Genomic DNA, 14,965 nt, shown 5'->3' on the forward strand with positions numbered 1-14,965 from the left:
AGAGCCCTCCTCATCTATGATCAGACGAAAGGAGTCCACTCACTAAGAGATGGAAACGTTTGTGTGGAAGTTCTGCGGCTTTCGCTTTGACGTCCACCTCGTGTGTTTGTGTGTGGTTGTATGTTTAGTTGTTTACTTGTTGGGCGTCTTTCCTCGCATTGACCTCTCTGATGTCACGCACACACTGACACAGTAACACACAAATATGCACACATACACAGCCTTACTGCAGTGGACTTTCCACTGTCATTGTTGCTTTCATGTTCAGTCTGGGCTGTACCTCATATGAGAGTCTGTGTGACTACACAGCTTCTTTTATTTCCCACATGTTGACCTTGTTCATGTGTGTTTTATGTCTCATATTTTACACGAAGAGTTGTGCAATAATGCCCAAGAAAGTACACGCATGGCTGTGCAGTAATCTGCTCTCTAACAGTAAAAATGACTAAACTTTCTCAGAAACACCCATCACTGAAAACAAGCAGATTTAGTTCTTCTTTTTAAAAACAGTATGGAGGTTTATTTGTTTTATTTATACTGAATGATACCATTTAGTAATGTTAAAGGTTTCACATTAAGTCTTTTAGAGGCTTTACTTTTTCTATGTTATGAATTAATTTGTTTTTCTAATTTGCCAATTAGAAATTCGACAAAGCGCCCTTCTAAAGGCCCTCAGAATAAATACACAAACGCTCTCTTTAATAAAATTTAAACAAAGTGTGCCTTCAAATGCCTAATTAGAAAAAAACATCTGATTAAGTTCCCTCCTGAATAATCAAAATATGACAAAGTGCTCTCCTAAGGGCCCTCTGCATAATTAAAATTTTACAAAGTGCCCTCCTAGAGGCCCTTCAAGATACAAAATATGTTTTGACAGAGCACCCTCCTAAGGGACCTTTGAATAATCAAAATTAGACAAAGCACCCTCCTAAAGAACCTTCAAATAAACAAAATATGACTAAATGCTCTCCTAAGGTCCCTTCAAATACACAAAATGAAAAAGGGCCCTGAATAAACAAAATATGATTATTTGGGTAAATGACAGTGTCTCAAAATTTCCTTTAAATGGCTAATACATGCTAAATTGCCCTCCATGCGGCCTTTCCAGTGGAGATTAAATGACAAAGTGCTCTCCAGGGTTGTCTTTAGTGGGCAGGGTCTCCTCTCAGTGGACAAAACTATATAACCAACAGTGGAGAAACTAGCCCTGAAGTGCTTAAAGCTCCTTGGTGAAAAGTTCATGTTCATTGAAATCCTCCATTGTCTATCTTTGTTCAGTCAGTCCTCAAATGGTTCCTGATTTCTTCTGTTTTTACAGAAGTGTTAGTGGGTATAATCATGATTAAAATATCAAAATCTTAACCAGGATTTCAAACTATTCGACTATAAATGTTTGATAAATTAAAAAAAAATGGTGCCCCACTTCACACAGTAGGTTCCTTTTAAAATCATCATACTGGGCCCTCAAACACCCTGAGTCCACCAGTGTTGCAAGGCTTGGGTAGAATGACATCAGCCCACCTTTACACCTCCTTGTCTTACCAGTGCAGGCGAGGCATAACGGATGTAAATATTCCACCTTCAAATGGCTGTCTGTAAGCACCGAACGTCATGAACTTTAACTGAAATCGAAGGAGACGCTTGACAGTTGAAAATATTTTAATGTTGGAGGTGGTCTACGTAAAGTCGGCCTAATTGTGGTGTCAAAGTGGAACGGTAGGAAATCAGCGAACTACATCCACAGTGATGAAATGATCAGGATGGACAGAAATGACGCGAAAGAGAGGGGTGAGAGACGAGCTAGTCTTTATTCAGCCATAAATGACGCTGAACACAACCTTCAGATAACTGATCTCAGACTCACTTCCCCCAAAAATATCAACTTTCTCCTGCTGGTATCGAGGCACAGTTTTTGTTTAACCAGTAGACATTTGAAGTTATATATCTCTGAGATTGTCTTTGCTGCTCTCACATAGAGGTGGGAATACAGGCTGGTTTGGGACTTTGCAGATTCTGCATGAAGAGTAAAATATTGAACAATGTTTTACTAATAAAATGTCTCCAATGATGATATTGATTGCTGAAAATAGAAAAGGGAGCGTGATATCAGGTCATTTTGCATGAAGACAGATCATGTAATCAGTTTAAAAGCAGATGGGTGCCTTTACTTCTTAAAGGCTCTGTGACTAACGCTTCATGTTGTTTTCTCATTGACACATTATAGTTTACATTTCTTACAATTACTGGTGTCAGGTGCTGTACCAAGCCTTCTTAACTAAATATACTTTAGTGATTTAGTTTCTCTGGCCTTTGTCGCTGATGTTGACTAAAGCTGTTTGTCTTACACTGAGCCCGATCAGACAACACCTTGAGCAGCTAGGCTTGAAAAGACTTTTATTTGCATGTCTCCACATTGTCAGATTGGCCGACATGCTGCTTATTTTATCTTAAGCTGCAACACAAAAGGGCAGTGTGCCAAAAACAGTGCTGTCTGAAAGAGGTAAAAGATGAATGCTGACCACTGTGCATAATTATGAAAAACTCTTTCCTAGAGAGTCCATGAAGGACTCCACACATGCTCACAGCAGCCCATACTCACCACTGCCCTCAGGTCAGCAACAGGACTTGTAACACAAGGTGCCACATATTAAAAACCTTTAAATACTTATGAAAATATAAATATTTATGAAAGAAGACACAATAGAGTCAATGTACAGTGGGCAAGACAGTCTCTGTGAGGTCTTGAATTTACAAACATGAATATACAATCCTGTTTTTTGGTACTAACCAAAGACTGTTTGTTAATGTGTTAAGGTGCCACATTTGTAAACAGAGCTGTTGAACTTGATGCTGCATTGCATCGACTAACTTCACTCTTAAAACTTAACAGAAAACTGAACTCCTGGACATTAATTATCAACTACAGCCACTATCATCAGAGTGTGGGTTTGACTTAAAGTTATTTGACATGTGTTTAACTGTTGCAGTTTGACCCATGTCCCTTCTGTTAACATGGTGGAGGCAGTGTTCAGGGCAGCAGGCTGAGCTTTAAATATTTTACACCACATCCTGACAGCATATGAGCGTCCGACATCACAGCACATCACACAGTACTGCATGCTCACTGTCCATGCTGCATCTGTTAAATGTTTGATTCTGCACCCTAAGAATTTCTCCTTGTAAAAAATATGACATCTAGCACTTTTATGTTTTGAAAGCAGGAACCAGGCTTGTGGCGCTTTGGATTGATAAGCATTCGACCGCTTTGAGCTGAATAGTTTTGTCTCTGTGCTGACCTGAGTCAGAGCACAATACTCTGCAAACAAGAGGACCTTGGGCAAAGTCCTTCATGCCACAAACACCTGCCTATCTCTCAGATGTGCAGTGCTTTGGACAAATGTGTCTGCTGAATGAGATTCTGAAATTGTTACATATGGATTATTCATTCAAAGAGTTTCCGACTTTATAAATAAACAAGAAGTCAAAGAAAATCATGGAAATAATCTATCTGACACTTCATTGGGCCTGCACAATATTTGTCTGTTTGGATTCAGAATCGCTCTTATTTTGAAAGAAAACTGGGAACTTTGGGTAGATTGAAGAATGTAACATTAACTTATCCACAGAAAATGGAACTTGTTAATGATGTGAAATGGAGATAAGGGAACAGTGAAGAGATGAGTGTTTGATAACAGAAGATGCCGATGACTTCTGACTTGTCCACTGAGATGTCTGTAATTTTTTTAAGGACAATGAGATATTGAGGAGCAGTGGCCTTCTTTGGCATCACTGTTGATGCAAAAAAATGCTGACATGACTCAACCAAAGTGTGCTGAAAGGGACATGCCATTAAAAAAAGTTAGTGCACTGATCAAGGACTTAAAGGACCTCCAGGTTGGACTTTAATAACCAATGAGAGCGAGCTGAATCTAGATATTATTCTCTTTAAATTTTAGAAAGATAAAAATACCTTCTTCTAAATCATGATTTCACCCATGCTTCTGTCCTCTTTTCTTCCTTCAAAGCAGATCTTGCACCAATATAGCCAGCTAACAAATTGTCCTCCACATTAGTTTTTCTTTTGAAGTCAAATCTGATCACTTAAGTTTCTGCGAGATATCTTGATTGTGAAATAACCATTTTGAAATTGCTGATACAAACACCAAACTGGGGTCTCATTGTCGGGCCTAATTCTCTAGTGTATCGGACTATAACGTTTAAAATAAGTGGAAACTGTCCTCATGTCTGTGGGCTGTGTTTTTAAATCAGTTCAGCTGTAAAAATCATCTGTGCTGCCGGCCTTAGCAGATTCAGAATGAGATGCATCAGCCATCTTTGTCCTTACAAAAATGCATCAATTGTGTCAAATCATCCCTTTGACATTATATGAATCAGGCCGGATGTAAAACTCCTCTAAGCGGAGAAAAGACACTTCTGACTGATAATTAGATAATAAATCAATCCCGAGCTCAGAGACTGAGACGGCAGAATTTCCATCGTCTGTGTTCCCTACCTGACCCACACTCGCTGACCGACTACACATATGACTGTCTGTGCGTCAGGGCAGACGCAGGGTGAGCAGATATTTCCTCCCTGAAGGAAACATGGTGGTGGCAGTGTGATGGGCTGGGGCTGCTTTGCTGCTTCAGGACCTAGATCAATTGCCATAATTGATTCAACCATGAATTCTGCTCTTTACCAGAAAATCCTGAAGGAGAATGTCTGGCCATCAGTTCATGACCTCAGAATGAAGGTACTAGGGTTATGCAGCAGGACAATAATCTGAAAAGCACCAACAAGTCCACCTCTGAATGGCTTCAGAAAAATAAAATGAGTGGCTGAGCAAAGTGAAGATTTAAATTGGAACGAAATGCTGTGGCACAAGACCTAAAACAGGCTGTTCATGCTTGAAAACCCTCCAAACAATTCTGCAAGGGAGAGTGGGCAAAAATTCCTCCTTTCTTGTCTCTCTGTGAAAGACTCATTGCAAATACTTGCTTGCAGTTGTTTCCCCTAAGAGTGGCACAACCAGTTAGGAGGTTTAAGGGACAATTACTTTTTCACATAGGGCCAGGTAGGATTGGATGGTGTTTTACCTTAATAGATGAAATCATGATTTAAAAACTGCTTTTTGTATTAGTATGGGTTTTAGATTTTTTTATATTTAAAAAACAACACAAATACCTTTCATTTAGGACCATTCATTTTTAATTTGTTACCCCACGGTGTTGTCATCAGCTATTTCCACCTGAGTGTGGATGACACTCAGCTCTATGTGGCTGTATCCCCTGATACTATCAGACAAACAGACCCACTTTTAACTTTTTTTCATATATATATATATATATATATATATATTTCATGCTGAAGTAAGGCGTGTAATGGCGAGTCCACCTGAGGGCCCCATCGAGCGGGAAGGAGGATTGACACAACCCAGGTCATGCTCTGGATGTCTTTGTATATCACCAGGGGCATGGGAAAATAAACTGATGAAAACAAAACAAAACCCACAGCTTTAGGGCGGAGTTATGGGTAGATGTGGTGCTTAAACATAGCCTAGGGTGCTATTAGGGCAGGTAAGAGGGTTGCCACAACCCCCTGGTTGTTGTCTGTATGTTTTAAGCACCTGAAAGCTGTTGGTGGTTGCTGGGCGTATTACCAGGGGTGCAAAGGCCCGGACAAAAGAAATGCTGTTAAGCTCGACCTTGGCTGCTGAGCAACACACATTCATGTCAAATGTGTCGACACTGACTCTGGCCGCCCTCCCTCCTCTCTTCAACCCGGGGTTGTGGAACATCAGGACCTGTGACGAACCCTTAGCGCTCTACATGCCTAAAACTTCTGCACAGTACTGTACATATATATAAAGCCATGGTAATACATTTTTTTGTAACTTGATTAGGACAAAACAGGTGTCATCATTGGTTCAGAAGCTCAGACAGAAACTGATCCCTAAACTTCACAAAATAGGAGTCAACTCAAGCAAAGAAACCCAAAATGCAGGAGTTATCTTTGATTCTGATTTAGATTTTAAGGCTTACATGCAGGATGTCATTTAAACAGCGTTTTATGACTTGATAATGGTGCTAAAGAAAGGTAATTTCTTTTTCTCATATTATTTAATGATTTATCTTTTTATTGTGTTAATTCATATTGGTGTACATCAGACTAAGATCGAATATTTTAGTCAATCACTTTTTCTGTTTACTTGCAAACAACTTTAAAATGCAACTTAATTTGTCTGTAAGGGGCTGTACAAATAAAGTACGATTAATGGATGAACTGGTCTGCAGCAGTAAACTTTACTCCTTTTTTTCTCTGCAGCTTTTAAAGATTTTTAAGACTTTTTCTCTTAGATCGTGTCATTAGTATCCTCATGAAAGTGAGCCAACGCTTGATAAAGAGAGGACTACAGCCCAGAACCTCGCTGATTCAGGCTGAGCCACATTCAGTCTTCTTCTGATCAAACACTTGTAGGGTCAACTTGCTGAAAAAAAGCAGCTCGAACACATTTAGAAAAAATTTCTGTGTAAATGCAGCCGTGGTTTCTGTTAATAAATAGCGTGAATAACAAAGGGAAGTGAAACCAGTCCCTGGTATCACACTTTTAAAGGTCATCGTTTGTGTATGTTGGGCTCTGCAGGCTACCATGTGTGATATATTTTTGTCTTTAATGACACAGTGTAGTACATGGAGCTGTTTGTTTAACGCCACTGATCTGGGCGACAACCATGGAAATGAAGCTCTGCAGGCTCACAAGAAAACTCCACTCAAACACACAACAGTCACACACACAGAAAGCTGCATTGTTTAATAAGTACCTCTGTGTATGTCTGTGTTTCTGTGTTCAGGCACGTAACAAGCAGAATGGAGAGCTGGCAGCAATCAAAGTCATCAAGATGGAGCCAGGTGAGTGCTTACCCTGTTTTTGATTTTTGTTTTCGTCTCATCCATCTTAACTCTTATCACACACTACGTTTGTACATTACATCCATTACAGTTGCAATTTCAATTCAGCTCCCTCTCTTGTCAGTTAGATTGTGGTATATTTTAAAGTGCAGTGTAAAAACTCATAGTTTTGCCACAAATCAAAAAGTTGCTCCTCCATTTCCGACTTCCATCCAACTTTATGCTTCTCATGTATTATTGTTGCCATGGCTGTGTTTGTTGTGCTTCTTCCTTTAGTTGGCCTGCCGTCTGATTTTGTGACCATCCTGCTCCTGTCTGGTTGACTGTCGTCACTGTTTCCCTCAGAGAGCAGATCAGACAGGGACAGATCCTTATTGATATACCTTAACTGACACACCAGAGAGACTGTTTCAAAAATCCATTGTATGGATATATTTCACATTCATCTGGCAAAGCTCCTGTAAAAAGCATTTGGAAAGGGCAGGACTTTTCAAGAAAGTCTTTGAAGGTGATCGGATGATCAACCTGTCACATTCATGATGGACCAATCAGAGTGATAAGACAAACTGAGGCTGTAATCTGTACTTAACAGGCAATCGCTGCCACACTTTATGAACGGCAGAGTTTGATGTGAATGAAACCCATGCCAAGGCGGCCAGGAGAAGAGCTAAAAGATCTTCTCTGACAAGAAAATTAAATAAAAAAATGTGATCCAGTTCTGATAAAAATTACACTATGCAATAGCAACCTCTGAGCTAAGTGTTACACAGCCATCAGCCATTGCTTTCGTCTCCCAGAACAAAAAAAACCCTGTCCATTGCTACAGGGGAGTAGCTAGAAATTCTGGGCCCCCAGAGAGAATATTACACAGGGCCCCCCTTAACCGGCTAGCCAAGCAACAAATTTTGTGCCATTTTTACAAATATCCATGCGTTTTAATGTGCTTTTGAACCATAATTTCCCCATTTAGGAGCAATATTTTTACTATGGTTAAATTACATTTAAGTGCATTATTAAGCAGTGCTGGACTATATCATTCAGACATTTTTAAGGAAGGAGCAGATGCCCCTCAGTACTGTATTTTACTCTATCGGTGACTTCTTCACCTCAAATGAGGCTGATTGGATATTTCTGTTTTCAGACCTGGCACAAACATTTCAAACTGGAACTCTGCAAGCTGGATTTGCCTTTTGATAGATATGGAATCTGGCCAATCCATCTGATTTGCACACCTCACACCACAGGAAAATCTGGCAAGATAATCTTTAGATACTATTTGGTCTTTGCAGACTTTGGTTGGAAGAGGGGAAGTGGCTGAAAATCAACACAGGAAAATAACTTCCCCTTTTGATTAAACGCAAATTATTAGGACATGTCTAATGTCTGGTAAATACAAACCAACTTCACTTTACAACAGTTAAGCAACTTCATACCTTAGTGAGGTGGATTGGTTTGCAGAATGTTTGCAGGCCTTCGATCCTCTTTGTAGTTGTTTAAAGCCCACATTTCTTGGTTACGTGCAGATGTGGAAAAAGTACACAACTGTTGTGCTCAAGTCAAAGTAAAGTTACTCTGGTTAAGATTTACTTAAGTAAAAGTAAAAACACTGATCTAAAAATCTACTCAAGTTAAAGTGTAAAGTGGCGAAGTTAAAATATGCTAAAAGTACTAAATATCTACTGAGGAGTAGTTCAGTAAATGTTATTTTTTCCTTACTGGCATAAACAACAAGAGAATAGATCTCCAACCTGGTTGTTCAGTTAAAGTCACAGCCTCAATAATAAAGTAAAATACACACAGAATTTAAAGTGTTAATTAAACTCATGTAGAGTTAAATTGAACACTTAAAAAGTGTCTACATTAGACAACACTACATATAGTTAAACTACTCTTAAGTCAGACAGAGCTGCACTAACTCCAACTAACAGTCAACCTCATAGCATGGCAATGCATACAGATGAAGAACTGTCATAATGCATCCCTTAGGCACAGCTACAGTCACAGTTGGAAACATGAATTCACTGGATAACTTCATTCATGGTGCAAATATGCCTTAAATCAAAAACAACAACAATCCATTAGAAACAAGAGCAAAACAACCCAGCAGTCACCAGCTGTTTTGGGTTGTGTTGTGGAAGCATTCTCCTGCTATGTTCTACTATTTAGTCAACAGAGGCTGGAAAAGTACAAGAGTTCAGTACTCAAGTAAAAGTACAGTTACTCCAGTTAAAACATGCATAGGTAGAAAGAAAATAACTGATTACAAAATCTACTCAAAAAATGACAAGTATCCACAAACTTCTCAAGTACAGTAATTTGATTAAATCTTAATAATCACTTTCCATCCCTGGTTATATGTGAGTATAACCTCTGGACAACTTTATCCCTGTACTGTAGATCAAAATAGTGCTAACCATGCTGTTTGAAGAGATGCTATCAGTTGCTACTAGTTAGTCATTCATGTGGGAGTAAAGAGCATTGTGGTAGCTAGGCTTTAGTCATTAAGAACCACCACAGTTGCTACTAGTGGTAGACGGCTGTATTACAGGTTAGACAGAGGGTTTGACTGGGAGTGTGAGCTGGAAATGACAGCTAAATGTTAATAATTTAACTGACTAGCAATTATGGTGCCCACTACAAAGAGATCTGACTTAAAACCTTTAGCTGGCTAATCATGTTTCCCTATAGTCAAGGGTCATGAACTACATTTGTCCTAGGGCCAGATTTTTCCTTGATGGATGCTTTTGGGGCCATACTTTCAAATAAACTTAAATTAAGAGATTCTTTTGGTCTAATTAACGTACTTAAAAATTCATTTTGTTTTGAATATATGGCATTTTTAGCCTCTTAAAGTAAGATCAATCCCTATACCATATCCAGCCACAAGGGGGTTATTGAGATATTTTAGCTGAATATCTCCAGTGCTGTTATGTTCTCCATCTCTGAGTTCGCTGCTAATATGGTGTGCCCTGATTGAAAGAAAGCTGTGCTAGTAAAAGAATATTTAGTGCTGATTCTCAGGCAGGAAAACGCTTGAAGTCAAAAGAAAACCATAGTTCTAATCAAGAATAAACTCAAAATATGTGTTTATCGTGCATCATATTTGGTGGCAATGAAATGAATCAAACGTTTAACCAATCCAGACAATTTTATCAATCTCAATTTTTTTTAAATAGCTGTAGGGAATTTAAAAAAGGTACCTTACATACATCAACCTATTTTTTCCTTTGTATATTTCTGAATTTAATCATGTTCTGGGGGCCAGATGGGAAGATATGAGGGGCCTGATGTGGCCCTCGGGCCCCCAGTTGATGATCACTGCCCTATAGAAGGATTGACCTGCTCTGAGCCTGTTTGTTTAATGGCATCCGGACTCCTTCTTCTCATATTTCTTGTCTCTCTGTAGTTGTATTTGCTGTAGTTAATAAAGGCAAGAATGTCAAAGAAAATGTAGAACAACAGCAGGAAAGGATTCAGATTTACAAGGAAAATTCTGTTTTATAGCCAAGTGAGTCTTATCAAGAAAAAATAAAAGATGCAGAGAGTCACAGCAATACCTGGGAAATTCATATTCACATCTCAGTAACAACAGATCAGCAGACGCACTGATCACTTATGAAAAGAGAAAAAACAGACTCGAGTTGCATCAAACAGGTGAGGATCTACCCTGCCCGTAAAACCTGCTCTCTAGTCTCTGATTTCTCTGTTGATATAACTATGACTTATTCGTTCTTGTGTCCTAAGAGGCTCCTGGGAGCATGCTTCTCGCTGTGGTTGAGTGTGTAATCCCGCCTTCATCTTCATAAAGTCCCCCAACATTTAACACAGTAACAAACTCCTAACCTCATTATGCTCTCATTACAGGAGCTTTTAACAAACACTACCCTGCAGTAAAAACTCAAAAGCAGGGCCACAACCACTAATTCAGAAAGAGAAAGAGAGAGTGGTTATTTCCCTTGATACGAACCCTACAAATTAAAGCTATGAAGTATAAACACCAGTAATAACAAAAGAAAACAGGCTACTATTACTGCAGCTAATTAGACCTCCAGAAGTTAAACTCACAAAAACAACATCTTTAAAAATTCAAATTACAATTATTGGAGACCCTGAGTCACTATCAAGTTTATGCTGTGCAAGATAAATCCTCTAGATTCACTGGGACTCATCCTCAGTGATATGTCATCAGACACCCACCCAACCGGGTTACATCAGACCTCAGCAGCAGCCGCCCACGAATCTGCCCTCTTGATCCAAGGCCATCTGGGGGCATTCTCCAAACCATGTCCAGCTGGTTTAGGACTTCACCCAACAAGTGTCCCACAAATCCTCATTGCCAGCTTCTGTGGAATCTTGGGTTTTTTGGGTGGGGTGTTTCTCTAGCGATGGTGATGGACTTATTTGGCTCATGCTGGTGTTTCCCTGAGCTGATGGGGGTATCTACAGTCTTTAGCACATGGCTGTGTCACCAGTGATAGTGGCTGTCTTTAAGGGCTTTTTGGCAGCTGCTGAGGAGATGCTCTGGACTAGCATTGTTTCCCAACCTGGGGTCCAGTACCACCCAGGGGGGGCATCAGGGACCTTAGGGGGGGGCATGAGGCTTTGTCTGCTCTGAGGCTGCCAAAATTAGATTTGCAAATATTGACTAAAACCATGACAAAACAGTTATTAAGTAGTTTATACTAAGGTCTTTTGAGTTAAAAAAAAAGCATGCATGGGCCTTTTTTAGGGTATTATAGTTGAAATAATTCAATAATTCGGGGGGGGGGGGGGCGCTCCGGTACATGTAGGGGGGGCTCCAAGGAAAAATGGTTGGGAAACTCTGTTCTACCTGAGCAGAGTGTGCAGGAAAGCATCTCATTCTTGCTGCTGGTGTGAAGGTTTGCATGAGTTGGTAGAATGTCGTAGGCAGCTTGGACAAGGAGCCAGACATGGGGGAGGTCTGCATGCACAGTGGCATTAGATATCAGTTAAAATCATAACACAGGAACATCGAATCACTTTGACCTCTTTATATAGACTACCGCTTTGAGTCTATCTTTAAATCTGGTTTCACAAACAAACAAACAGTGGAAACTTGTGGTTTGTGTCTAAAGTTGAAGCATTAAAATACTGCAGACCTGATTGGCCTGTGTTTCCTGCAGAAACAAAAACAAAGAGCATTCATGATTCTGAAGAGCTGCATGATATCAAATATAGATTTTACTGAAAAAGCTTCGAGTCTAGACAAGGAAAAAATTCAAATTAAATAGTAAGTAAGCAATTAAAACAGCAGATTTTTTGTCTTTCTCTTCTCCCTGCACACACTGTAATCTTTACCCTGTTGGGATCTCATCTTCTTATGATAATTGTATCCAGGGATGCACAGTATTATCAGTGTGATGTCTCATAAAGTAGCTGTATAGAGGACACTCAGCTGGGCAGAAGGTGACTGTATAGATTGATGTTTTGACATTCTGTCAGTCTGACTGGATAATTAATTAACCAGTGGATCAATCAATATACAGTACTGTGCAGAACTTTTAGGCATGTTTGGGCCAAAAATTGAAGCTGCATTAAGGCATAGAAGTGGGGAGTGAGCCCATCTGAGGGCACCAACGGTGGGAGGAGGATCAACACAACCCACCCCAGTGGTGCTCTGGATGTCCTTGCATATAACCAGGGGCATTGGAATATAATCTGTTACAAAATGAAGTCCACACCTCTAGAGCGGAGTAAGGGGTGGAAGTGGCAGGTATGCATGGCCTAGGATACCGTCTGGGTGTAGCAGAACAAGGGTGTGCCAGAAGCCCCTCATCATGCTGTGGACGTCTCAAGGGTCTGAAAACTGAAAAAGAAATGCTGCCAACACATGTGTCGACATGTTTCAAGCTTGAATCTGCTCCCCCCATGAACCCTCGGACAGTGGTGCACTCCAACAACATGGTCAATTTTGTTGTTCTTATTGGCCTGTAATGCATCTCCATCAGAGTAGACACAGTGAGTGTGGAAATGTTAGCCCTTTGCACCTTACTAGAATGCAAAAAAGGTGAATTGTGTTCCAGTCTCTTCTTTGGATTTGCCTATGAGAGGGAGACCTTTGAATCATCTTCTGAATTTCTTAGGAGCACAGGAGACTATTTAATCATAACAAAAGTCATCCCGAGACATTTTACAAAGGGGGGAGGTCTACACCATACTCTTTTTTTTTGTTGTTGTTGTTGATTTAGAATACAGTCTAGGATGAAAGTATTGGCATCCGTAGAATTTTTCCAGAAAATACACCATTTCTCCCAGAAATTGTTGTAATTACAAGGGTTTTTGGTACACACATATTTATTTCCTTTATGTGCATTTGAACAACACAAGAAAAAAGCCAAAATTGACATAATTTTACACAAAACCCCAAAAATGGGCTGGACAAAATTGTTGGCACCCTCAACTTAATATTTGGTTGCACATCCTTGGGAAGAAATAACTGAAAACAATCACTTCCTTTAACCATCAACAAGCTTCTTACACCTCTCAACTGGAATTTTGGACCACTCCTCTTTTGCAAACTGCTCCAGGTCTCTCAGATTAGAAGGGTGTCTTCTTGCAACAGCAATTTTGAGATCTCTCCATAACAGGGCATGTGAGCGGAGTGGAGCGATGAGATTTCCCGCTCCTCGCTCACAGAGCTGTTCCTTGCGCCCGCTCGTCCGCTCAGAGGGGAGTCACGCCGCTCCACTCATTATCGCTCCACCTTCCACTCAAATTTCTACCCACTCCACTCAAATCACTCACCGCTCACTCAACGACAACACGGAAGCGCATTACCATTACCATCCTCGCGGTTTCAGACACTTGGAAATACTGATGTTTTTAAAAAATGACGATGGTGTTAATATTGGTATATCAACACTGTGCAGGCATCTCAAGTCTCTCGGATTATTCCGGCGGAAAGCCCAGTCTGACGTGCTGGATGTCGCTGTCTCTCTGCAGGAGCAGTGAAACCAACATGGGATACTTCACGGATACAAATTCTTGCAGATGCATTCTGGGTGAGACATGCTTCAGACGCATGGTGTGAGCGGTACTGGAGCGAAATTGGAGTGGGATGGAGCGCAAGATAGGGTGCCAGTCCAGCTTTTTGGAAAAAACCGCTCCGCGCTCAGGCCAAAATCCTTCCGCTTGCGCTCCCCGCTCGCTCCCGCTCCGCTCCGCTCACATGCTCTGCTCCATAGGTGTTCAATGGGATTTTGATCCGGACTCATTGCTGGCCACTTCAGAACTCTCCAGCCCTTTGTCTCCAACCATTTCTTGGTGCCTTTTGAGGTATGTTTGGGGTCATTGTCCTGCTGGAACACCCATGACCTCTGTACCAGACCTAGCTTTTTGACACTAGGCCCTACATTGCGGCCGAAAATCTCTTGATATGCTCCAAATTTCATGACTCCTTGCACACAGTCAAGGCACCCAGTGCCAGAGGCAGCAAAACAACCCCAAAACATCTTTGAACCTCCACCATGTTTGACTGTAGGTACTGTGTTCTTTTCTTTGTAGGCCTCATTCTGTTTTCTGTAATCAGTAGAATGACATGCTCTTCCAAAAAGCTCTACCGTAGTCTCATCTGTCCACAAAATGTTCTCCAAGAAGGATTGAGGTTTTCTCAGGTACATTTTTGCAAACTCCAGTCTGGCTTTTTTTTATGTCTCTTTGTCAGCAGTGGGGTTCTCCTCGGTCTCCTGCCATAGCGCTTCATCTCATTCAGATGACCACCTATGGTCCGAGCTGACACTTTTGCACCCTGAGTCTGCAGGACAGCCTGAATTTGACCGAGGATGTTTATCCACCATTCCAATTATCTTACGTTGCATTCTTTTGTCAATTTTTCTCTTCTGTCTACTCCAGGGAGATTAGCCACAGTTCCACGGGTTATAAACTTCTTGATTATATTAAGCAGTGGACAAAGGAATTTGAAGATCTCTGGAGATGGTCTTGTAACCTTGAGATTGTTCATATTTTTCCACAATTTTGCTTCTCAAGTCCTCAGACAGTTCTTGGCTCCTCTTTCTCTTCTCCATGCTTGGTGTGA

The 14,965-nt window shown here is 40.6% G+C and overlaps 1 protein-coding gene across 2 annotated transcripts in view; it reads left to right on the plus strand.

The window, feature by feature from the left end:
• The window catches only part of LOC121526116 (mitogen-activated protein kinase kinase kinase kinase 5-like), a 66,307-nt gene that overhangs the window by 20,595 nt on the left and 30,747 nt on the right, over nt 1-14,965 (plus strand). For both annotated transcript variants that reach the window (XM_041812487.1, XM_041812496.1), the window contains exon 2: nt 6,852-6,909. In XM_041812487.1, the coding sequence (XP_041668421.1) occupies nt 6,852-6,909 (58 nt within the window). The remainder of the gene's footprint in view (nt 1-6,851; nt 6,910-14,965) is intronic.

The sequence above is a fragment of the Cheilinus undulatus genome, linkage group 2 (assembly GCF_018320785.1).
Source record: "Cheilinus undulatus linkage group 2, ASM1832078v1, whole genome shotgun sequence".
NCBI classification, from domain to species: domain Eukaryota; kingdom Metazoa; phylum Chordata; class Actinopteri; order Labriformes; family Labridae; genus Cheilinus; species Cheilinus undulatus.